This window comes from Protopterus annectens, chromosome 12.part0, assembly GCF_019279795.1.
Source record: "Protopterus annectens isolate FY-2018-M chromosome 12.part0, PAN1.0, whole genome shotgun sequence".
Lineage (NCBI taxonomy): Eukaryota > Metazoa > Chordata > Ceratodontiformes > Protopteridae > Protopterus > Protopterus annectens.
The window spans coordinates 1246660894-1246688467 of record NC_056746.1 but is presented as its reverse complement, the minus strand read 5'-3'; the positions used below and the strand labels follow the sequence as shown (position 1 = coordinate 1246688467).

Below are 27574 nucleotides of genomic sequence, written 5' to 3'. Positions count from 1 at the left end.
TACGGTCCACACTCCCATTGTTACTGTGCCTCAACACAGCAACAAATATGTAACATTTATTGCTGTTCACACAACTATGTTATATGACTGTGCAGTGTGCCCACTCTTGTAGAATCCCCTTCCCCTCTCAAATATGTACTACTGTTATTTCTGGAAGCATGCATTGCTTCTCATTTACAAGTTATTTTAGGGAAAACAGGGAAGTCTGTCACCAAGATAAACTTCCATTTTTTTTGACTAACCTATGCAATGAAAACACAAACTGCAAAACTGTAATGAAGAGTTATGGTATAAATGAATTACTAACACATCCGAGAAAGGGTATGTCACATGTATAAATGGATAATCAGTGTAGTGAATGTTAAAATGAGGATTACATTCCCAGAGGTATAAATAGGATGGGCCAAAAGGGGCAGTCACCCTGGGCACAAAGTGTTAGGGAGTGGGATTGGAAGATCCCAATCAATCTTCAGTGTGTTAGCAGCATTGAATGCCAATATTGCAATTGCGGGTAGAACTGAAGCATTGTAGTGCTCTGTGTCCCATAAAGTGTAACAGCTGCTTGCTATAAGTGAGGGGGCACCTGATCAGAGGACAGTATTAAGCACCAGAATAGCTAGCTGCAGCTCTACACATTCCAAATGAATCAAAAGGATATGGAGAACTTTATGAAGATAGTGGTGGCTGAATGCAGAGTACTGTAGATGTACTGCAAAACATCCTCAGTGCACAGTATAATTTAAAAACAGAAGGGATGGATGTAAATTTCAGGATAGTAGAATACACAAAACAAACAAGGTTATGCATACATGCAATCTGTGCACTATGTTTAGAATGCCACAACTAATTACTGCAATTCATAGACATAGATCATTGCAATGAAGAGCGGTACAATGATGCGTGTCAGCTTACGTGAATGGTATATAGGTGCACATAGTATATTGTGTTCAGGAGAAATCTCTGTGTAGCATTACTACACTACACAGTGCAGAGAACAACAACTTTTTTAGTTACATTATACCTTAGTAAATTGCTGGTCCTAGATGGGCTGTGCTTTACCATCATACCTATCATTGACTAATAAAAAAAGTTTCATTCATTAGGCTTAAAATTAGAGCAAGAGTCATTGCCATTATGATAACAAGGGGATCTGGTGGATAATTCCAAGATCACTGCACATTGAGTAACAGCTTAATTCTAGCTGTCAGAATGTGAAAATGGGAAATCAGCAAAGAAGGGCATGGATATTTGTGTTTCTGGGTAAATGTCAGTAACTGGCTAGTGATCTTCTGACTGGATGCCAGGAAAAAAGAAATACCAAGGACCTGAAGCAAAAATAGTTACAAAAGGTGAGGGGGGAAACAATACCAACTGGGAAAAGTACTGCAGCTGTTGAGAAAAAAGCAGTGCAAGCTCCAGAGATGACTTCCAGTACCTAAAGGAAAGCATAAGACAACTACAAACAGACTTGATATACTCCATCAGTGTTTCATTAATTTTTACCAACTCAAACAACAAAAGGCTAGAAAAAATGGAAGAAGCTTTAAACAGATATTCAGATGAGGTGATAAAACTGCAAAAAAATCACAGATTGAAATGAAGAAAAGACTGGCTGAATATGAGACTGCTCAAGAAGAGATGATTCAAAAATACTAGCATTAGAGGACAGAGCACATAGGGAAAATCTGATATTTTTAGCTGTACCAGAGAAGGTGGAAGGAGCTGACTGTACTAATTTTATGAAAGCACAAATAAGCAGCTGGACTGGTATTCCACAGACGGAGTTGTTAACTGAAAGGGCACATAATGTGTATGTTGCAAACATGGCTATGAGAATGTAACCTAGACCTTTAATAGTAAAGATTCAATCCTACCAGCAGAAGAAGTTGAGTCTAACAAAATTGTGGCAGAAGGACACAGTATTATAAATGGGAGACAGTAGAGTGTTTTTGGAGAATGACTACTCATTGTACACCAGGCAGGGGAGGAGTAAATCTATTCCACTATTCAGGGGATGTCGAGAACCAGGCATGGGATTCAAACTGCTGTACCCAGCTATCTTCAAAATATTCTTTCATGGAGGGACAAAATCATTTTTTTGATGAAATACATGCTAAGGAGGAAATACAAAAGTTTTTCAACAAAAAGTAAGCTGTGAAACAGAAGGAGATTCTGCTTCTTGTTCTTCTGGTAATAAAGACCACACAGAGACTGTGCTAGTGGAACCTTTTGCAATGTTTCAACAGAAAGTGCTGGAGGAAAGAAGGGAGCACAAGATTGACTAGGAGAATCAAGAGTATATTGGAAATGAAGCAGAGACAGGATTCGGGACATAGAGATGAACAGGAATAAATCCAGTAACTTGGAAAGTGACTAATGTGGGATTACAAAGCAATAATTATATTTGTAAAATATGACAGAACAAGAAAATCTGGAAATACTGGGCTTTTTGGGACTTTGTTGAATTTGTGGGGGACTCTAAACTATATGCCCTACTTCATGTCATTAATGTTTGGTAAAATATTTAGGGAAGGGGAAGAGGAAGGAGAAAGTTAACTCTAAGTAAACATTTTTTTCTTAATACTACTATTTTAACAGTGTGTGATTTTCTTTGCATGCTATAAAGTTAAGTTTTCTCAGTTGTTTTTAAGTATAATGGGGATACTATTGCAAACAGGGGCTCCTGTTTTTTTTTCTCCCTTCTTCTCTCTTTCATCTTGTTTAGTTTTAAGAAATGTAGGCACTGAAACGTAAAAAAATGACAAAAGAAAAATGAATGTGTTTTTTTTTCTCATGGAAGAATGACTGGATTAAGGCCCTTAGCTTTATTTGGTAACATGTTTTGAGAAAAGACAAGTAAATGAAAAGGAATATTGAATATTATACATTTTTCTAGCAAATAAATATATGCTTAGTAGCAGTTATGTATCTGGTCCTCATGTCTCCATGGAGCCAATCTGATAAATAGAAACTGGCCACAATCTGATATAGAGAAATTGGTTAGTAAAAAGAAAGCTGAGAAGAGAAATTAGCTAGAGATAATGTTCTTTGCAATTATTTGGGTGTTTTCCCAGCTGGGAGACCTATAAAGATAAGACAAAACCAAGCAGCACTTAGTAGAAGCACAGGCTGCACCATGCGTCTTAGCATGGATAATCTTTTTTTTTTTTAGATTAACTCAAGTCTAAGTATGGCTGTCAGTGTGGGTCATTTCTTCCTATTAGGAGGGCAAAATGTCAATATTTGAAGATGTACACAGTTTCTTGTGTTGGTATTGAGTTAATAGGTTTTAGGATGTATTGGGGATGTATTTGTTTTTTTTTTTGTTTTGTTTTTTTGTGGGTTTTCAATAAAACAAAAAGTTTTGTAAGATGTGACAAAGGCTCAAATGGTTATGACAAGAAACAACTGCATAAAAGTTCAACCTTCAAAACAGTGTATGCATGTAACACAAAAGCTGGAAGTAGACATTTAACAAAAAGCTAGTATACATAAAAGGTGTCAATAATAACTTTGTAATACAATGATGCTTTCTGTAATGTCTTTAGATGTCAATGGCCTCACAGATAAATACAAAAAAGAAAGACTAGTGAACTAAATTAAAAATGAGTGCAAATAGCTATACTACAGGAGACACACTTGGAAAGAACCGAACATGTCAGGAGTACTTATATTAACTGCAAGAGGAGCTTCAATAGTGATAGAAGAGAATAAAAAGAGATAATAATGGTGGATTTGTGGTAGCAAGGGGCTAATGGCAAGGGAGGAGGAGGATTACACTGGCATGTATTTATGTTCCACCTGAAACTACTTTAATGGAGCTTAAGAAGATTCTTGGAGAAATAATCAGCTTTCAACAGGGAAAATTACTTACATGTGGGGACTGGAATCTGATTGGTAGCAGTGAAGATGTGTCTGGGAAGCCCAGAAGGGAAAGTATAACAAAGGAAGTTAGACTTTTGAAGAAATTTATGAAAACATTTGCCATGGAAGATCTAAATTCAGTAATAGGAGTTTGGAGTTTATTCCCTAAGATATAAAAACTGGGTTAGGCTAGACAGAATTTATATTTTGCAGGCAAATTAGCATTTAATTGATGGTCTTGATATACACCCAATAACTATTTCAGATCATGCGTCAATAATAACTAAAATAAAAACACAGGGCAATGAAATAAAAAAAGAGACACTGGTGCTTTCCCACCTATCTGTTGAAAAGAGAAGAATTTAAGAAATGGGTACTGGAAATTATTCAGGTGCTATTAGAGAAGAGAGAAATTTCTTCTGAAAATATAGCTAGGAATTGGGATAAAATTAAAGTGGAGTTTAAAAATAGGGTGGAAATAAAAGAAAGGGAGATATGGTTAAGAAATAACAATAATTATTTAAAAGAACTGACAAATGTTAAAGTATTGCAGAATAGGGGGAATGTCACAAGAACAAGAAGAGGACCACCTGCAGAATGCTAAACAGAAACTAAGGGACTACCTGAATACCATGCATTAGTTTTAAAATGATTGCTATTAAGCAACTGTTTTTTGATAATAACTCTAGAGCATAAAAATCTTTAGCACAACTCTGGCAACAGAATGTAGAAAGAGCTGTCTCTAAGCTTAGGGAGCCCAAAACAAGAAAGTTAACAAAAAATTCTGCAGAGTTGTTAGAAGCATTTTGGAAATTCTATAAAACTCTGTATAAAGCAGAGAAATATGGAAATCAAGAAAAGTTACAAATGGAATTGTTTATGGAAGAATGAAATATGCCAAGATTAGAGGTAGATGAGGCTGAATTACTGACAGGATAGGAGGAGATGAGATAAAAAATGGTGATGTATAACCAATCTACAGGAAAGTCCACATTAATAGATGGTATTGCTGTGGAAGTTTGGAGGCTAGAAGGCAAAATATGACATAGATCTGGAAGGTTTTGTTTAACAGTATTTTAAGAGGAGGAGAAGTACCGACATCCTGGAAGAATGCAGTGGTAGCTGTAATACCTAAAGAGGGTAAAGATCCATCAGGACCAGCTTCACACAGACCTATTTCAATACTAAACCATGATTCTTCTTCTTTTGGCTTTTCCCGGTTAGGGGTCGCCACAGCGGATCACCTGTCCGCTCATGATTGGCAGTGTTGTTTTACAGTGTCAAGTTGCCAGCTCGGCGCCCAACCTTCCACAGAAGGCGCACGCACACACACACACACACACACACACACACACACACACACACACACACACACACACACACACACACACACACATACACACACACACACACACATGCACTCACACCTAGGGACAATTTAGAGTGTCCAATCCACCTATAGCATGTCTTTGTGATGTGCGAGAAAACCAGAGCACCTGGAGGAAACCCACGCGACCACATTGAGGACATGCAGACTCCGCACAGAAGGCACCCCAGCCAAGGATTGAACCGGAGAAACTCTTGCTGTGAGGTGGCAATGCTAACCGCTGCACCACCATGGCCATCCTCAATACTAAACCATGATTATGAAGTGATTATGTCTATGATGGCTAGAAGAATGGCAAAAGTGATGCCACAATGTGGTTTTCTGGAGGGGAGGGAAACATTTGACAACATTAACAGAACACTGATACCACTGTTGTTGGTGAATCTTGATACAGAGAAAGCATTTGACAGAGTATTCTTGGACATTATGAGCAGGACAATAGAAGAGTTTGCATTCCTGATAAAATTATAATTTTGCTTAGGAAGACATATGAGAGATTGAGGGTGAAAATTAAAGCGGGTGGGGTCCTTTCTGATAATTTCTGCTTAAGCAGAGGAACCAGACAAGGCTGTCCTCTTTCCCCTTTGTTATTTGCAGGATATCAAGAAAATAAGGGACTCAGAAATTCAGGGATATAATTAGTATGGTAGTCAAGAAAGCTGACTGTATTTGCAGATGATATTAGTTTATACCTGACAAAACCAAAAAAGGACATTACAGTGTTGTGGAAAATTTTGAGACAGTTTCATATCTTTTTGGGATGCAAAATTAATGAAGCTAAAACAAAGGCAATAGTGGTAAATTATGTACCCACACACACACATTGGTTCAGCAATATCCATATTTATGGGGACATGGTAAAATGAAGTATTTATGAGTATGGATTTAAGATGATTATGGTGTGGGAGCTAAGGATATGTGGGAAGAGACTAAAAAGTACAAAAACTGAGAAACTGAAGCTATGTTATATGGATACGGGTAGTAAGATACAAACAGTTAAAATGTTTTAGTCCTTTAGTCTTATACACAGGTCAGGCGTATTTTTATCAACCATTGGAGAAGTTGTGGCTAGCCATTAATAAAGCACTGAAGGATTTTATTTTTGAGGAAAAGAAGAAGAAGACAAGAGTCCAGTGGGAAAAGATGATTCTTCCAAAATAATAAGGCAGATTGCGATTACCCGATTTGGAGTATTTCAGATCTGCACAGTTAAGGCTCCTATACATAGCACAAGCAGAAACCTATAATTCAAAAGTGGAAAAGGATGATGATGAAACAGGAGGGAAGTTCAAAAAACAAGGAGATACTGGGATTTTGGATTCAGATCCTTAAGGAGGATGATAATCATACAGAATATTATATTCATAAAGTAGCAGAAAGTATTCTAAGAACTAAACCAACACAGGAATGCAGCAAGGAGATTCTAATGATAGGGATGGCTGGAATTAGGGATACAGATAATATGCAAGAGGTGGCGGGAATTTATTGCAGAAAACTCGCAAAGGAACTAAGGCATTGGAAGCAAATAACTAGAAAGGGAAAGGTAATAGAATGGGAAGACACCAAGAATTTACTTGGACTGCAGGTTAGAGACTGCCTTCCCTATTAATGATTGATATTAGAGTATAGGCAAAGAGAAAGAAATAGGGGGTCCTACATGAAAGACCACCACTGGTAGAGTTTTTAGTAGAATCTAGAAAAGAAGCTGCCGTTAAAAAAGGAATAATTAGTGCATACAAAATATTGCATGATAAATACAAGAATCAATTAGAGGAGGTTGGAAAGGACTGGACAAAGAGACTGGATAAACAATTCACAAAGAGACAATGGGAAGATATATGTATGTCTCCCAAATATGCAACAAAATCTAGACGATTTAGGATTTTTGCTTGGAAATATTTGAATAGATATTTTTATACCACAATTAGACTCCAGATTATTTTTCTTCAGGTAGACAGCAAATGTTGTAGATGTGATGGGGAAGAAAGAGATAATTGGCAACATATTTTCCGGGAGTGTAAAGAGGTGGCAGACTTTAAAGATTCCCTGCAGACTACTCTGTCAGAGATACTGGGTGAGCATATTGGTATAACTAGGGAAATAATATTTAAATAAAACTGCCTTTTGTACAAACAAGAAGACTTGGATTTTTTGGTGACCTGCAGTTCTATTTTGCCTTTCATCGAGTGTTTGAATTGACTGAGGAAAGTACTCTGCCTTAACAATAAGCCAAGTGTAACAGCATAATATATGGGATTGGATGTATTACACAAAGATAAGACTGAGTATGTTATAATCATCACTTATACAACAGATAAAATACAGTGAAGTAGCAGGCATTTTATAAAATATTACTAAAATATAACATATACACTATGTTTGAGTATCACTGGGAGTGAAAAATTCAAACTGGAAATTGTTCTGTAACACAACTGACTTAACTCTGTACATTTGCTAACTGGAAGAAAATCATTGAACTGATTTGGGAAATACCAAAATTATTGTAAAATATCATTAAGTAATGTTGCATATTAATACATACAGCAGAGGAATGAGGTTTAATGGCAGTGATTGACTAGATTATAAGTGATGTACAATGGTTGTAACTAGGATTATGTTAATAAGGTTTGTGATGTAAACAGCCTGCAGCTGGGACTATGTTAATATGGTTTGTTTTCTTTTATATAAATGTATGATGGGCTGTGTCATAAATGATAATTTAATAACGATGCTTCTTGTTAAAAAAAAATCTGGTGCTTGCAGAAGGATGTGCTATCCCACTGTTGGGAATTCAACAGCAGCATAACTACAAAGGGGTGGGGAAAGCTGTGGTTGTTGTGCCAGGGCTGGTTTCACTACAGTGAACTATGTTGTCTGGGGAGGGGGGGGGGGTTCTAATGTGCAAAGGAGTTTTACAATCAATGATGATAAGCTGTTCAACTCTGTCTACTGAGCAACACATCAGTAAGGAAGGAAGGAGGATCATCATAGTCAGAAGCATCACACCAGTGGTAGGTAAGTGGTTCTACTCCCATAACAAATACAGTTTGGACCGACCAACATGGCACTGGTTTTAGCATCTCTGAATGTCTCAGGTAGGGGGTCAGTAGACTATGTACTCTGTGTATTGAGTACTATCATACTTTCCAACTGTCCAGATTAAATAATACCCATCAGATAATGCATGCTAATGCAAAGCCTGCTATTCTATCAACCTGTTAAGTTTATAAGAACATTATTTAAAAATTATCTATATTTTTAGGCTTTTGTTCCCCCATTATTTTTGGTTTTGTCCAGAAGTTTTGTGCTAAAAGGTTCAGAGGTCTGAGTACTATGGATATACAATAGGACAACAGAGCAAACAGGTATAGTGCTTTAAGATGCAAATAAACTTATAGTGCATTAAATGGTTCCTAACTTTAATGACAGTTTGAATCAAGGAATGTGAAAATAGTTACATAGTAGCAAACATTACATACAACTATCAGATCAGGTCTTGGTTTTATAGGATGCTGTAAAAGTGTATTAACATTTTTTAAATGCCTTAGATTCATGAAACAGATGGTGAAACAGAAAGGCTGTCAGTTAGCACAGATGATTAAGACTATAAACTATTATTAACTTCTTACAGCTTAGACTCTGATTTCCTTTGCCTACTGTCTAACTATTAGTAAGTCGAATAAGAAAAAAGAACTCTGAAGAAACTGCAGCAGTATCCTCAATAGTGTCCCGGACCACATGCGTAGTAACTACCTGTGTACCAACTACATCTGAAGTCCTGAATATTGTAAAAGAGACAAAATAACTAGAAATGGAACTTTAGAAAAAGGGAAGGAGCAAATTACATAGAAATAAATGGAATTTGTGGGAAAAATAACATGCAGAATAATGTCCAAGAGGAGGAGTGAGGTTTAAGGGAAGGCAGGAATTGAGCAATTTATGAAAAGTTGGACTGAATGTCAGTTGCTATAAAGAAAGAAAACGTGATTTATAATTTATGTAAATGAAAAAAATGTTTTTTTCGATTACTGTGTGTGTTTGTGTGTGTGCCTGTATATTAGGTGATAATTTAATAACAGTGTTTTAAAAATATACATTAGAGTAAGAATAATTATATTTTTATTGGGGCTAATTTTGTTTACATTAATAAACAAATAATACTGGTTATTAAACATTCTCTTATTTGCACACATTTTTTATATTTGATATGGTTTATTTACATTTGTTAATGGGAATGTCCTGCTGGAAATGTCTGTTGTCACCAGTTCTTCTGGAGAAAAGTACTCTGCCTTAACAATAAGCCAAGTGTAACAGCATAATATATGGGATTGGATGTATTACACAAAGATAAGACTGAGTATGTTATAATCATCACTTATACAACAGATAAAATACAGTGAACGGTAGCAGGCATTTTATAAAATATTACTAAAATATAACATATACACTATGTTTGAGTATCACTGGGAGTGAAAAATTCAAACTATTGTTTTCTCATTGTCTAGCAAAATGTATTATTTCTTAGGCGGTGGAAATTGTTCTGTAACACAACTGACTTAACTCTGTACATTTGCTAACTGGAAAAAAATCATTGAACTGATTTGGGAAATACCAAAATTATTGTAAAATATCATTAAGTAATGTTGCATATTAACCAATCACACACAGTTAGGCTAGCCTGTCTGTTTTTTGTATGAGGAACAGAAATGTTTACAAGCGATTCAGCCATTCTAATTGACTTAAAAAAGTGTCCGCACTTGTTCCATTCCTTCAGTAATAAATGGACTTTTTATGTGCATTTTTAGTAAATGTCTAGGTTAATTAGCATATTGGTTAAGTTTTCTGGAAATTCAAAGCATTCTGATGTTACTGATAAGATAACCTAAACTCAAAGAGTAGAACATCTTCTTCAGATAAACATATCACCATTGTCTTTTTTTTTTTCTTTTTTAAGTGCAATCTGGTGTGCCTTCTTCACATAAGCATATAACAATTAGTTTTTGAAAGTACTGGATCTATTAAGCAGTGCTATTAGCATTATTTTGTGTTTGATACAATTTGATATATTTTACTGGAGCCTATAAAATACATTGGTCAAATAAGTTTTACTCTTTGTGATATTATAAAGGTCATAAATGCCTTACTGTCACTGCTTAAAAGTGATTAAGGCCTATGTGAGGAGCACAAATTATGATCCTTATTTTGTTTGGAGCTTAATAATCTAAGACCATGTTTTTATTAAGAAAGCATAGTACTGTATTCTATTCTAATGTTATGATAAAGCACAACAATGTAGTGTTACTGTGACTAGCAGAGCTAAATGAAATATATTCCAGCAAATAAATCAATTCCTGGGATGCAAATATGCCTCAGGATTTATTTTATTATTTCAGTCTGTAAAAGACTGGATGCCCTTTTAGTGATTTTCTGAAGCAAATGTTTCAACATTACTTTTTGGAAAGTTGTTCGGATATTTTTTGTAGAAACTTGGATATTTTTAAGAATTGATAGATTTGAAATGCTCTGAGGAAGGGATGTATGTTTTATTTTTCTGGTTGTAGTTCCCATGGTATGATGTTATGGAGTCCGCAACTTAAAAATCTTAATGAAAGTATTTTGTGCCTCTGGAAATTATGAATACAACTTATTTTTTTCTGAATTAACATGAGAACAAACTGATGCAACTGTTACTGGTAACTTCAAAACATAAGACAAATAAGGTATTTCAGTCTGGCTTTGCATGAAATGTACTGGTGAATAATAAGTAAAGAAAAGGGAATCTGATTAAGGTCCCACATAATGGAACCAGAGTTAAATTAGTAGCATTAAGCTATCTGTTATGATATAACAGTGGCTAACTAACTGAACTAAACAGATCAGAGACAGGTTCACCCATCTATCTCAAAAGAGTTAAACACTGGTATCATATAGAACTCTGGACTAGAATCCCTTCGCCTTGGGCAACTCTTCTTGGATATAAAAGTGGAAGAGGATGAGTTATTAACAAAATATGGAAATAACTGCAAAACTGGTAATTTGGTAAAATATGAGAAAGTTCTCCAGGATGGATTGTAAAACTACACAATTGTTTTTGTATCATTAACTAAAAAAAAATCATGAGTCTTAGCAAAAAGGATATAAACCGTAACTAAAATGTAAATAGTCAAACCATAAACATTGATAACACTATTTAGGACCTTAAAAACCAATGCTGACAATTTAGGTTACCCTAAATTTTATGTGTTAATAGTCTAGAAAAATCACTGTCCTCTAGATTCATCACAAGTGTAGCCCACCGCTAAGTAGAAAACTGCAGGTTTTTTTTTTACAAGCTACCGGAGCTAACTACAAGAAGTGGAGAAATTCTTTAGTAGAAAACAAAAATAACACAAAGCATGAATTACTCTATAGACTACAACTGCCGGTCTACTCGGTTCCTTTTAGGTTGCATAGTGATGAACACTGATCAGTAGAAATGATTATAACTGATGTCATTATTTATGAAAGTGTGTGATTAAAGGTGCCACTGGAAGAAGTAACAGCAGAATGGCAAACCAAATGGTGAACTTAACAGAAATAAACAGCAGGTACAATGTCTCCCAAGAACAGAGAACAAACTTCCTCTTACAATCAGATCTTGACAGTCATTAACATCAATCAAAAACAATCTTGATGCATATATGGAAAACAGACTTTATGTAAATGGGAAAATGACAAGCTACTTAAAGAGCAATAAATCAAAAACATGCCAATACAACCTGTGACCATATGAACCAAAAAAAAAATCAGTGTAGCAGTTCATTAAAAAGTCATTGACTAACAAGGTAATTTCTTTAACCTGAACTTAAAGCAATTGACTAGTCCCAATAACTGCAAAGAGGTCATAAAGCTGTAACTATATAAACCTCAAATTTACCATCTCAACAGCAATCAGAATTAGAGCACAATTACAGGAGATAACATATATGGAGCAGCAAGGAAAGAAGCCATGTATTAGCGAAAATCGACTTGCATTCCTAGATAAGTTTACAAAATGTTGTAAGCTAACCCACAGTTCCATTGAACAAAAAAAATTAAAATGCATACATATGATTATAGCTCGCTATTTATATAACAAAGAATCATCACAAACAACATACATAAAGGAGTTACAAATGCACAAGTACTATTGCAAAAAGGGTACTATCACAAGGCAAAATGTGGGGAAAAGCATACCCCAGATACTAGACAGAAGGAATATGATACTAGACAGAAGGAAATATGTATGAATCAATCATGTTTAATGTGCGTACTACTAAGTAAGATACAAACAACTTAAGACAGAAAGTACAATAGATAGATTAAGAAAAAAAGGAGAAATTTAAGATTAAAGAAAAAAGTCAAGGTGAGAGATAGGTATGTCGGAAAGAAACCAAATGACATTTAATTTGCAAGAAACAAGGTAGTTTGGTACATGTTAGGTCATGAGATATAAAGTAAAAAGAAAATGCTGAAATGTGAATGCCATATAACATTTGAAAAATCAAGGCAACAATCCAAAGTCGTAATTTTTTACAAACATGGTAAAGTGATGCATATGTAATCAAGCACACCATTTCAGAGAATATGTTATAAGTTGATTAGATGTTGTGAGACGTGGCAGATGACAAATAAAGCCCATGAAATGCCAGCAGAATTCTGTGGGTTTCACATAAAAATCTGTCAAATTCAGCATAATATGGCAACCACATGAGAGGTCATGCAAAAAAAAAAAAGTAAGGAAAACTAGATCACCTCTGGAATAGTGGTCTAGTAGCATGGCTTAAGAGCTGAAAAATAAATATTCTTCCCTAATGTAAAACTGTCCAAAATCTGTTAGATGGAAGCCATGTAAATGTTATCACGGCAAAAACAGGTAAAGAACACCACAGGCCAACAATTACAGTTAAAGCAGAACGGGCAAACATCAAAACCTTGCTGATGTGGTGCTACGTATACTCAGTAGCCGCCAAAAATTAATGATCAATTTCAAAATAAAGTTACTATCTGATAGCCTGAGAGAAAGCCAGCCAGTCATGGCTGACAGGGAACTGAAAAGATCTATACCTTATAAAATATCCAAACAAATTATGGGTATAAAAGTAGACCACTCTAGAGATAACAGGTAGATAAAATTAAAGAAGACCACATCAATAGCCTGAAGTCACTCTGTTCAATGCAATGTCTGCAGGGCAGCCATAAGTACAATGTAAGAGATGACAGAGACATTCTGTCATGCTGCTATAGCAAAAGAAGAAAAGACAAGCTGATAATTCATTAGAGTAGCTGCCAGTAAAAACATAATTCACAAACCAAAAGTGCAGAAGATGATAAAATAACAAGAACAAAGCAGTGTAGCATGCCATCTAGAATACAATATTATAAACAGGAAGTAAAAAAAAAAAACTCAACATATGCAGTAAGAAAAATACAACACCATCAGAGAGCAAAAAAAGCTGCCCTATGGCATAACAACGGAGACATGCCATGTGCACCACAGCAGGTGCTACTAAAGGTGAAATACAATATGAAAATAGCATAGTATTGGCTCCCATACTGGATGTAAACACAGTTACTAAGAATAAACACATCATGAGAGTGTGTAGTCAAGTATAAAAAGCTTCCCCAACTCCTTCTAGCCATGACAGCCCTAAAACTCCATTGCTTAGGTAGTACATAGGTTCATAGTTAAGTACTGGGCTACGTGCCCTTGTAAGAAAATTTATATCCAGTTTCCCAAAGGTGAGAATCAAGCCCCATACCTTGCCATGTGAGGTAACAACCTTAGCCATTATGCCAACTCCAAAATTCTTGAAAGGCATACAATACAGATTAATGTATGACTACAGACTGTTTACACAGGTATAATGCAGCAGGACTTCACAGAAAGAAGCCATCATGGGCATTAAAATAAGCAAAAGAAAGAAAAGAAGAACTATGTAGGGAAAAGATGATATAAAAGTCCCAAAAATAGGTGACTACTGTAAGGTTTTGACAAATTCAGGACGGATAGAAAATGTACTGGCTTTATGGTTAAGGGATCATCAATGACTCAGTCAGGAACATAACCATCAGATACATGAGGAACACAGATGACAGGCTGTTGGCTGCAATCTTGGAGAGAAAAGGATCTGTTACATGGGGCAGGATTTAAAGAAAGAAAGAAGAAAGAAAGAAAGAAATAAGAAAGAAAAAGAAATAAGAAAGAAAACGAAAGAAGAAAGAATGAAAAGGCATGGCAGTGATAGGTAAATAGGTTTTACTTACTTTTAGCCAATGGAGACTTGAGAAACCAGGATGCTCTGAAGTCCGTCTTCGAACTCAGATGTACCAACACATGGCAGTAAAGGAATCGGGCAGTTTCAAAGGGAAAGAAACAGAAAATAATGGCACCAGCGATATGTCTGGAGAAATGGCAGAGGTGGTAGCTATTAGGACAAGGGACACTGCAAACAGAAGTCATAACAAAGGGTATATACAATCTTTTCAGCAGATTTATCTGCAGCTAATACGTCAGCTGAGAGAAGAATGAAAAATACAACACAAACTTAAGACAAACTAGGGGAAATAGGCTAAGTCTGCTAAGAGGATGTGGGAAGATGTGATAGAGATAGCAGCTTTGTTTCAGGAAGATTCTACATTTCAGCCCAGAAAATATGCATTTTTACGAATGATGACATAGAAAGGTATGCCTCTGAGATTGAACTTAATTCTAGATGGATTAGGAGGGCAGTGTCATGAAAAAAGTATACATATTTAAATATTAGGAAAAGAGGAAAACAAATGTGACTATACATAGAGGAATAAGAAAAGGTAGCTTGAGATGAAAGTTTTCTTCTTTCGTCAGACAAATGTAATGTGATAGGTAAAGTGGGGAATAACAGTTATGGTAGACATTCCCAACCACAGCAGCAAAAGAGGAGAGGAGGAGGCATACAAACATGTGTTAGGACTGACACAAGCAAGAAGCAGCAACAGCTGAAGTGTTAGGTGGACAATGAGCATAAATTAACCACAGGCCTCCTAGACAGGACCATGCATACCATTTCTGATAACAAGCATTTAAAGTATCATGAGAACAGAATGGAGCGTGTGTGTACATAGAGGAAATGTGAAGAAATGTTTCCTTTTGATGGGGGTGGTGGATGACTGGAGCACTCTCCACATGCAGAAGGTGCATAAAAATAAAAAGGGTAAGGGGATTTAAACATACTTCAGATAGACAGTGATGGACCAGATAAATAAAGCAATGTCAGTGAGTCGGTCATTACTGAACATGGTCTTTGAATAAAGCACATGAAGGAGGAATGGGGAATATCTGGTGGATGAATCAAAACATTTTTGCATATGAGCTAAGAGAGGCTGGTACTGCAGCTCTTTCTGCCTAACCAGCTGCTCTTGTTGTATAATGGTTATAAATAGTCAAGAACCACCCCATGCAATACCAATGTTGCTTCTTTGTTATCTATTGGGGAGGTAAGGATTATACACCAACTATTATTATCATCACCTGAATAGGAGTTTTTTTAAACACAGAATCCTAGATCAGTGCATAATTCACTACAGTAGTGTCATTGCCTCCTTTTTCTGAAGATCAAAAGTTTTAAAATGTTATCATCAAAATCATTATCATCATCATCCCCATAGAATGAATTAAGAAAGTCAAACTGACATACCATTCCGACATCTCGCTTTTGTAGTGACTTATGTCTCTTAGCCTTTTCTTCATTTTGGAATGAAAGGTGGACCAGTGCTGCCTTGTGAGAAAACATATGATTCTTTGTCAGCTCAGAGCAGTCAGAATTTTGCTGTTTATCAACTTCAACTGTCCATTACAAGAAAACATGGTTCTAATATTCCAACCAATTGAAAATGTTTACTTGCTTTACATTTCTTTGTATTTCTCAATAATGTTATTAAAGAAAACAATCCATTGAATCAAACTACAATATATTCTGTTAAAGTAAGAGTCAATAGCATTGCTTTTCAAAAGACAGGAAAACATGCTCCTTTAAACATCAGCTATGTTCATTTTTCCCCTTTCATTATGTTAATTCATGTTAGCACTATTTCAGAGAAACTCTGAAATCATACATAATAATAATAATAATAATAATAATAATAACAATAACAATAATAATAATGCCCATTTCTCAATTAGATAGGCCAAGTGGGCACAAAGTCGCATTTCAGTGGCAACCCACTAGCAATGTCTGGTTAAGTGACTTGTTGAGGTCACACAGTAGGCAAATGAGAGTTGAGGGAATCAAACCCCACACCACAGAAACTGCAACTCACAGTCTTAACTCTCTAATGCCAACTGCCAGAATATTAATGTAGATATGAAGCTAGATGAGCTGTGACTCTTTCCAGCTAGTCAATCTCACTCATAAAAAAAACTCTAAACCTACTCTAAATTTAATATTTATTTCTACAGAAAATTAGTTTGATGTGCCTCACCAAAATAAGCTGCTCAATAAAATTATCTAAAATTAATCTTAAAACTGGTTATTACTCTACTCACTGAGTCTTTTGTATAAGACTATATATCAAAAGAAAATAACTTCTTGATATGGAAAATATTATAAATGATCAAGACAGTGGAAGTAGTAGACAACATAAGTTAATATACATCCTGACAACAATAACTTCATAACCCCAAACAGTATGCTAGAATGTTCTGGAGTAATTCTTCATCTACATCATGACAACAGTAACTTCATACCACAAGACAGTATGCTAGAATGTTCTGGAGTAATTCTTAATTTACATCAAATCCTTCAGCACTATGAATGTCACCAAGTATGTACAAGCAGGCAAATCTTCCCAAAACAGTTTTATTGCAGCAATAAAGGCTCTCCAAAGTGCAGTAACAATAGCAGCATCCACAAAACGTTTTCATCACTTACATTGTATTGTGGATGCTGCTATCGTTAATGCACTTTGGACAGCCTTTATTGCTGCAATAAAACTGTTTTGGGAAGATTTGCCTGCTAGTGCTTACTTGGTGACATTCATAGTGCTGAAGGATTGGGTTTCTGGTTTTGCACAGCACTTTATCTTCTTTTTTTGTGTCTTAATCTACATTGTGACAATAACTTCATACCCCCAAAACAGTATGTTAAAGTGTTCTGGAGTCCCCCAAACAGTATGCTAAAGTATTCTGGAGTAATTCTTGATCTACATCATGGCACCAAACAATAACTTCATACCACCAAATAGTGAGCTAGAGTGTACTGGAGTAATTCTTGATCTACATGCTGACAACAATAATTGCATACCCCCAAACAGTATGCTAGAGTGTTCGGGAGTAATTTTTGATCTACATCATGACAATAATAACTTCATACCACTAGACAGTATGCTAGAATGTTCTTCTGTAATACTTGTCAGTAAAGTATTTTTTTATTTATTTAACATTTGTTAACTGGGAAACTCTGACTTGGAACAAAGCCAATTTTCAGCAGAGGCCCGGGGAGGAATGCTCCAGATGCATGTCTTTGTAGCATGGGAGGAAACCAGAGCACCCAGAGGAAACCCACACAAATGGAGGGAGGACATGCAGACTCCACACAGAAGGCACTCCAGCTGAGAATCAAACCAGAGAACCTCTTGCTGTGAGGCGACAACACTACCACTGTGCAAAAATAATATTCTTACAGTAACGCTTTTATCATACAACATGCTGTAAAGGTCTACTAACATAAATATTTCAAAAATTTTAATGCACTTACTATGCTATATATTATGTATCTGCTCTTAATTATGCCATGCTAACATACCTGAACTTGACTCAAAGTTGCACACACAATCATTTTACATCAAAACATCAGAAATCAGAATGCCTCTTATACAGAGCTCTCTGTGTATCATTGTTTATGATAAACTGATTTCTGATCAAGGAAATAATTTCAATTTTTTGAAAGTAAAAACCTGTTGAGTTTAGCCTAGAAGTTTTATACTTACACATACACACTCATACAAGTACACATATACATTCATAGACCCACAACCACCTATAAGCATGTGCTTATCTGCATGTAAAATGAGTGAGTGTGTGTTTATTATGTACATACGTTACTTTGGTTTTCTGCTATAAACATCCATTTTTCTATTTCCACATGACTCAAAAGGGAAAAATGTACACTATGTAAACAGACTACACACATTATAACAAACATGACTGCACTGTAAAAATACATCTTGAAGACATGCATTTTTGCTTGTTTTCCGACATGAAAGAGGGTAAAATGTACAGCACAAATAAACTATGCACATTAACAGGTTCACGGGTAGTTACTAGGCTAACTACCCCCATAGAAGAGCTTTTTAAGCCTAATCATGCTTCACAAAGGAGAGGATCAAACCCTGTACTTTGTGTCTGTAAGTATCAGGAAACAGAAGGAGTCACCACGTATAAACCAAAACCTCCGTTTGTAATAAAAAAGAGAATAAAATTTAATATGAGATAAAATGAGCGCTTTCGCATAGACAAGCTATGCTTCTTCAGATCAGATTACATATACAAGTAAATCTTGTTTATATATATAAACATTTTTGGCGGGCTTTTCAATTGCTTCAGTTAATCAATCAAAGCAATTACCAAAATTTCCAACACTTAAAGTTTGCAACACTTAAAGTGCTCATGACATTCTTAGTACATAAAAATATATATGTGACATAATATCTAGCATTCACTGGAGCCCTGTGTGGCTGCTAATACAAAAATCCTATGACATTTTCCAACAAGAATTATAAACGGTAACAGTGTTTCATTCCCGTCTCAGACTGAAACAATTGCATTTTCTTCATATATAATTGATGTTGACCAGCAAAATTTCATTCTGAACAACATAACAGTGTTCAAGGCGCCTGATTTATAAAATACAAGTATCATAACAAAGCATTGTGTAAAATTGTTTAAACACAGTGACAGCGATCATGAAATCTGCTACCATAACTTAACTTTCTCGTGTAATCTCATATAAAACGAGGATGCATAAAATAAACATTTTTTTCCCCCTTTGCGTTTTGTGAACCATGGAATTAGCTTTCACATGAACATAGAATATAAAATTCTAATGTTGAACATCTAGAAAATTTATCGTAAGACATATTGTGTCCAAAATGTAACATATTTTTAAAAGAGGGTGAATCCATTCTAGTATAGCCTTATTTATGAACTAAAATTAAAAGTTAAAATTAGAGAGCGCATTCTAAAGGAGGACCTCTATCATAAAGATCTCACGTCAGGTTTATGGACATGACGCGTTATTTAATGTATGTCATTATACAGCAAATTCATAGGTGCTTTTCTAACTACCCAGATTATTAAGGATCATAAATATAATAAGGTAATATGTAACATCAAAATAAGCTGTTCTAAGCACAAGCAGTCAATCATAACGTATCAGAACTCAACAATAATATAACTCTTATTAATGAAATATATCTAAAACATCTAATTTAAACAGTGGAGGTTAGTAAAAATAGCAGAAATATATTACAATAAAGACTCACTAAGGGTCGGGTTAAAACATAAAACTGACTGAAGTAGCCTCAAAATAAGGTATACTATTATAGAGGTCTATTGTTTAATATGGGCTTTATAGATAAAGACTGGTTTATCCCAGGATCGACATGTGCTTTCAATAAAAGTATCCATTTTAATTCCATGCTGGCTAAATGGTTGATGTTGTCTCCTCCTCTGGCATTGTTTCTTAGTATTTGTAATACTTTAAAAGTAAAATAATGTGAGTTAAATTCATTGATATGTTTGGCAAGTGCACTTTGCTCATTCTTCTTCCTGATATCGTAGAGATGGTTATACACTCTGTCTCTAAGTCTCCTTTTGGTGAGACCCACATAGAATGCTGGACAGCATTCACATGTGGCAAGGTATACAAGGTTTGTACTATCACAGTTGTAAAAATTGTTTGGTTTAAAAACATATAATCCTTGAGGATGTTCAAAAACTTGTTCCCTGGAGATGTGTGGGCACATGTGACATTTACCACAAGGGAAAGTCCCTATCTTGAGTGGAATCACTTCCTTATTAATGATGTTAGGTTTATCTATACATAAAATTTGTTTAAGGTTGCTACAATTTCTGTAGCTAAAGGTAGGGTATGTGCCAACTATCTGTGTGGTATATGGGTCCATATTTAGTACATTCCAGTTCTTTTTTATGATTTTTTGGATATTTAGTACATCACTCGTGTATTTCAGCAGAAATGATATTTTTTCTATATGGTCCTGCTTTCTATTTTTGCGATGAAAAAACTGGTGGTGACCCTGTGTTGGAGTATGCGTATTCAATGGAGTACCTAATACATACTGTTTGCAGTCCCTAATAAGATTGTTGTTGTATCCTCTGTCTTTAAGTAGCTGTTCTAACAGTGCAACTTCATGCAGACAATCAGCTTCATTAGTACAGATTCTTGATATTCTATTGAGTTGACTAATGACTATACCTGAGAAAGTATGTCTGGGGTGCATACTCTCAAATTTTAACAAAGAGTTCTTCCAAGTTGGTTTTCTGTAGAGTGAAGTACTGATTTGCCTATCTGTATTAAGCCTTAAAGTTAGGTCTAAAAAATTAATCTCTGAGTTCGAGGTTTCAGCAGTGAACCTGAGAAAAGGACTCGTGGTTTCTATGTCTTTTATAAATTTAATACAGTCATTCTGACTACCTTCCCAAACAAGGAGTACATCATCCACAAACCTTTTGTAGAGTTTGACATTGCTAAATAGAGTGTGATTAAATAGGAACTTACTTTCCCACTCGTAAACTACTAGGTTTGCGTAACTGTTAGCGCAGGGGGTGCCCATGGCAACCCCCCACTTCTGTAGGTAAAAGTTATCTTTGAACATAAAAACATTGTTGTTGAGTACTATCTCAAGTAGATAATTAATCAGTATCTGTCTGTTCTTACTATATTGAGATTTGATGACTAATAAATCATTTATGGCTTGCTGTCCTAACTCATTAGGTATGCATGTAAACAGGTTAACTACGTCCATTGTTACTAATATATAGTTAGAAACATCTTTATCAAGTTTAAAGTCTTTCAGAGACTGAATCAGTTGATAGGAATCTGACAGTATATTAGGAATAGCATCTACCATTGGTCTCAGCATACGTTCCAAAAAAGAAGAGATTGTGTATGTACACCATCTCTCACTAGCTACGATGGGTCTCATCGGCACGGGTACAACATTTTTATGTATTTTGGGCAGGCCTTTTATAATTGGTACCACAGGAAATTCAATCATGAAATACTCATAGGTCTCACAGCTAATTTGCCTTACACTTACATTGTATTGTGGATGCTGCTATCGTTAATGCACTTTGGACAGCCTTTATTGCTGCAATAAAACTGTTTTGGGAAGATTTGCCTGCTAGTGCTTACTTGGTGACATTCATAGTGCTGAAGGATTGGGTTTCTGGTTTTGCACAGCACTTTATCTTCTTTTTTTGTGTCTTAATCTACATTGTGACAATAACTTCATACCCCCAAAACAGTATGTTAAAGTGTTCTGGAGTCCCCCAAACAGTATGCTAAAGTATTCTGGAGTAATTCTTGATCTACATCATGGCACCAAACAATAACTTCATACCACCAAATAGTGTGCTAGAGTGTACTGGAGTAATTCTTGATCTACATGCTGACAACAATAATTGCATACCCCCAAACAGTATGCTAGAGTGTTCGGGAGTAATTTTTGATCTACATCATGACAATAATAACTTCATACCACTAGACAGTATGCTAGAATGTTCTTCTGTAATACTTGTCAGTAAAGTATTTTTTTTATTTATTTAACATTTGTTAACTGGGAAACTCTGACTTGGAACAAAGCCAATTTTCAGCAGAGGCCCGGGGAGGAATGCTCCAGATGCATGTCTTTGTAGCATGGGAGGAAACCAGAGCACCCAGAGGAAACCCACACAAATGGAGGGAGGACATGCAGACTCCACACAGAAGGCACTCCAGCTGAGAATCAAACCAGAGAACCTCTTGCTGTGAGGCGACAACACTACCACTGTGCAAAAATAATATTCTTACAGTAACGCTTTTATCATACAACATGCTGTAAAGGTCTACTAACATAAATATTTCAAAAATTTTAATGCACTTACTATGCTATATATTATGTATCTGCTCTTAATTATGCCATGCTAACATACCTGAACTTGACTCAAAGTTGCACACACAATCATTTTACATCAAAACATCAGAAATCAGAATGCCTCTTATACAGAGCTCTCTGTGTATCATTGTTTATGATAAACTGATTTCTGATCAAGGAAATAATTTCAATTTTTTTAAAGTAAAACCTGTTGAGTTTAGCCTAGAAGTTTTATACTTACACATACACACTCATACAAGTACACATATACATTCATAGACCCACAACCACCTATAAGCATGTGCTTATCTGCATGTAAAATGAGTGAGTGTGTGTTTATTATGTACATACGTTACTTTGGTTTTCTGCTATAAACATCCATTTTTCTATTTCCACATGACTCAAAAGGGAAAAATGTACACTATGTAAACAGACTACACACATTATAACAAACATGACTGCACTGTAAAAATACATCTTGAAGACATGCATTTTTGCTTGTTTTCCGACATGAAAGAGGGTAAAATGTACAGCACAAATAAACTATGCACATTAACAGGTTCACGGGTAGTTACTAGGCTAACTACCCCCATAGAAGAGCTTTTTAAGCCTAATCATGCTTCACAAAGGAGAGGATCAAACCCTGTACTTTGTGTCTGTAAGGTAAACAAGTTAAACATTATGCCAACCCCCAACCCCCATCCCATTGAAGGTGAAAGGATTCATACTTTTCACCCTTGCTGCAGGATACACATGAATACATGCAAACGGATTTCAGCATGATAATGAACACAGTATTTACAGTAGGAAGCACAGTAAAGAATTCATGTAAATATTGTGCAGAGCAAGATAAAACAAACTGTCTTAAGAAATTATAAAAATAGTTGAAAAATAAAAGAACAACAACACAATGTACACAGCATAAGCTACAGCTCAATGTGTTACAATGCAGTGCAAGTAAAATACATGAAATGAATGAATGCAAATGAGTGTAACTTAATTTATAAAAAAAAAACCTTTAGCAAGACATCTATATAAAACTGAATAAGCACTTGTATATTCTATAAAATTTGTTTTACGGCATTAAATCAACAAAAGATGGGTGAACCAGCATGCAGGTGAATCCAATGATACACCATCAGAGTCCAAAGCAAAAAAAGAAATTACTGGAAACCAGGGCAGAGTGAGCTGAAATCCTTTAATAATTCCAAACAATTTTCCAGGTGCACAGAGTGAACTGAAGTCCTTTTATGATTCCAAGCAATTTCCAGATGCGCAGTAAAAACTTTCACCCAGCGGGATTCCTCAGGTGCATAAATCAGTGCCTTGAGTAAACAATGCATTGTCAGCACTTTATGAAGTGCTTCCAAATTTCCAATCCCAGGAGCCTGCAGTGGCAGATCATCGTAACGCTGCCAAGTGTACCTAGAAAAAGAAAGAAGTGCAGCATTGTCTGATCATACATGCTGAAACTCTAGCAGGACCATGACAGTGTGTCCAGTTAAATAATACTACTGAGTCACACTCCAAAAACTATAAAAAACACACACACAAGCCCTGCTGCATCAGACCCATAGTCATACTACAATGGGAAAAAGTGAAAAAACACACTAGAGTGCACCACTGACACTTATGAAAGAACTTGTGATTTTGACAAATCATGATGAAAAGAAATCAAAAAGCCTCTCAATGAACTACATGTATGCTGAACAAAACACCTATTTTGTAACAGACCAGTGACAGTGACATAGAGATATAAATCTTTGACTACAACCCAAGTGACTGGAGTTCATTTAACAACTAAGGATCTTACCAGTTCAGATGTGGAAGGTTATGCACGCCCATCCACAGGGAAGTGAAACGGATCATGACACTTGTAGCCACAATCCCTATATGGAAGGGTAGTACTGGAGTAGCATCTTGGGGGACTTCCACATGCCACTGCCTTGAGGCTGTCCACATTACCAAGTACACAGGATAGTGCACTTGCAGGGGGAGGGTATTATGTGTCTCTGCACTAATATGGCTAACACGTAAACCCCCACCCTACACAGGGGTTATGGATTTACTAAAAATGCTTTCATTGCCAAGAAGCCAGAGAGTGCACCAGCACCCCAAAGTATGAATGACAGTCCTTCTATACAACTCTCAGCTTAGCAGATTTGGGGTTCTCTACCACTAGGGAATGACTGGGCTCAAGCCTAGTGGAGGGAGATTTGAGGGTTGGCTTGCAGAGGAGTGAAAAGCACATAGAAAAAAAAACTTGTAAGACAGGTGCCATTTCACCAGCAGCCAGTGCAAATTACACAGCAGAAACATCATACTTATATATTCTGATACCCACAGTGAAAAGTACTGCATTAAGTAAAGGGTCTAAGTACTATAATGTCAGACCTTGGAGTAATACATTAGTGTAATCCAGTTCAGATCTTTGTAAATCTTGCACAAGTAATGGCAGCTGTAGAATTATATCATCAATCCAAGTAAACCTTTGAAAATGGAAATACCCTAAGTTAGCCATAGAAAGTATAAGATCAGGTTTACCCCAATTTTATGCATCTTCTCTCTCAAAGGAAAATATTCACAAAGCAGGCAGATTTCAACATTTCAATAAAAAATTAGTTTTAACCTGATCAAGATAATTGGTAGCAAACTTGTGCATATGATTTTTTTTTTTTTGAGTGGGAGGTTGTGCTATAATCACGAACATTCTTTCATTAAGGAATTTCAGAAGTATAGGTTTATTAGGAGCAAATCAAGGACAGAGTTAAGTGCTACTTGGTTAAAATGAAGTTTCTGCTCTGGTTTTCTAATGAGAACACCTGTGGAGAATCCATAGAGCACTGATGACAGAAGAAAGTCTGATACACACCAAAGTACTGATATGTCAGCCGAACACACCTGCCTTTTTCTCATTTCTAACAAATTTTGTGAGTGGTTTCTGGCCTGAACACAACCAATATATGTGGTGAAATGGAGTTAAAAGGATCACAGGAAAGCAAATAAAAGTAAGGATGCTGCCTCAGGACATGAAATACAAAAATGATGAGCAATTAATTGAAGTTGGGTTATATGCAGAAATGGTGAAATACAGAAGTAGCAAGTCCATCTTGAAATAAACAAACAGTTATGAATAGTACATTCTATCCTTCCATCTAACTGACTACAAGTAGTCAAGGTTAGGTATAGGAGGATTTTACATGGTAGGAAGAGGTTAAAGGTTAGAAAGTGATCCTCTGAAGGTACTTAGCATGTCAAATGGCAAACAGAGTTAGGGTTCTCCTACTAGTTAGGCACAAATGATAAGCTGGTCAGTCACTCAGCTACAAGTACAAAAAGTCAGACGGTAAGGTGAGGTAAGGTAATTTCTTGTTTGTAGGGGCCTATGAGCCCCTGACAATATGCAAGCATCCTTACTCTGAAAAGTATGGTAAATGTTGAATGAAAACTGGTGAATAAAGTCAAGGAAAGATATAATGTAAAATCTTCTGCTTCTGCTGTCTAACATATCTAATAAAGTACTTAATGAAGGTGAGGTTTTACCCACTGAAAGTGACTGCGGAAGCCCTGTACTTTACAGCTAAAACATATACTGAAAAGGACTGTAATGCATCCCAGCCAGTACTAGTTAGTTTTCTTCAAAGAGAGACAGCATTTGCTAATAGAAAAGGTTGGTATGTGTACTGAACAGATAAAAATTTGTTTCAGAAATATATAAAAACACAGTGGGGCAGCTGAAATAATACCACAGTAGCTAACAGAGTTTACAAAGATGATGAGAGTACTCAACAGTTGTTTATGAGAAGGGGAGCTCCAAAATATTAGTGTATAACAACATACAGAAGGAGGAACAAGGCACATAACATCTGCACAACAAATCTGTTGTTGCCCCTACCCAATTCAGTCCCATGCCTACTGCATACACTCTTAAATTTTACCACAGTTTGTATATCTACCATCTCCTTCAGAACTGCACTTGAGGTTACCATCATTTTTTGAGCTAAGAAACATTTTATGACCAACATAGTAAGACAAATCACATCAGCAAAAAGTAAATGATAAATAATCATTACAAATGCTCATTCTAAAAACTTCTATGTTGTCTATATCCACTTAGCTCTCTCCTTGCCGGACATCCCACTAAGTTTCTTCCCATACACATACCCGGGTATTATGTACATCCACATAACATGCTGTCTGTTCTACTCATCTTACAAAGCCTTCCAGTACTTTTGTTTAGTAGCCTTAGTGTAATTAAGAACACAAGGTATCTTCTTTCCTTCCTGTATCTTTTTTCCATATCCTCTAACTCAATATTTATTTATCAAATATTTAGGCAGAACTTCATACTAACACTTGCTCCCCCCCACCCTGAACACACACTAGGCCTTCCAATACTCCTTGTCCCCATCTCTTCATAATTGTGCCAATAGCAACCCTCACCTACAGCCACTCACTCATCCTACACTGTGTTACCCCCCCCCATTTACAATAATACTTTTACTTGTGGCTTCAGTTGTCCCAGTTATCTGAGCATCCTTTTTCTCCCATAACCCCTCCTTCTCTCTTTTATTTTTTGTAGGTTTGCAATACTGCTTACTGCTTCCAAGTCCACTGACCAACCCTGCCTGGAAACTTCTGAAGTCAAGATTCCCCCGTGATCTCTTCCTGTACATCAAGAGGGTATTCTAAGTATGTCCAGCCTAAACTGTTAATTGCTGCACTATATGCTACCTGTACTGCTGCTCCTGTGGAGGCTGAAATCTGGAACATCTCTGGGTCATTCCCTGTTTCTCTCCATGTTAACTTGGCCCCCACTCTGCTATCTGCCATCTAACTTACCTGCTTGCTGTAAGCTCTCTGTCTGCCACCCCCTGCTTATCCTATTTCTATAGTAATTACTACTGCAAACTACACTCCTCTATCTTCCCTGCCCATCTCCTGGTTTTTCTGTACTCCTAATCTACTGCCTTCTAATATTTACAGAGCCACTCAGTCTAGTTCTTTCTCTCTGAACTACTCTTCCCCCCTGCCTTCTCCTGCTTTCATGTCTACCATACTTACCTGCTTTTCTGATTGTTTCTTGAGATTTTCTCCATGGGTGCTGCCCCGCTCCATTCAACCTTGCTATGCTCGGGCTCACTTTGCTCCCCTACTCTACCCCCATTCCCA

The 27574-nt window shown here is 36.1% G+C and overlaps 1 protein-coding gene across 2 annotated transcripts in view; it reads right to left on the bottom strand.

Moving 5' to 3' along the window:
• Window positions 1-27574, bottom strand: part of LOC122817093 (cadherin-like protein 26) — a 630240-nt gene that overhangs the window by 535471 nt on the left and 67195 nt on the right. For both annotated transcript variants that reach the window (XM_044090256.1, XM_044090257.1), the window contains exon 2: window positions 15946-16026. In XM_044090256.1, coding sequence (XP_043946191.1) covers window positions 15946-16026 — 81 coding nt within the window. The remainder of the gene's footprint in view (window positions 1-15945; window positions 16027-27574) is intronic.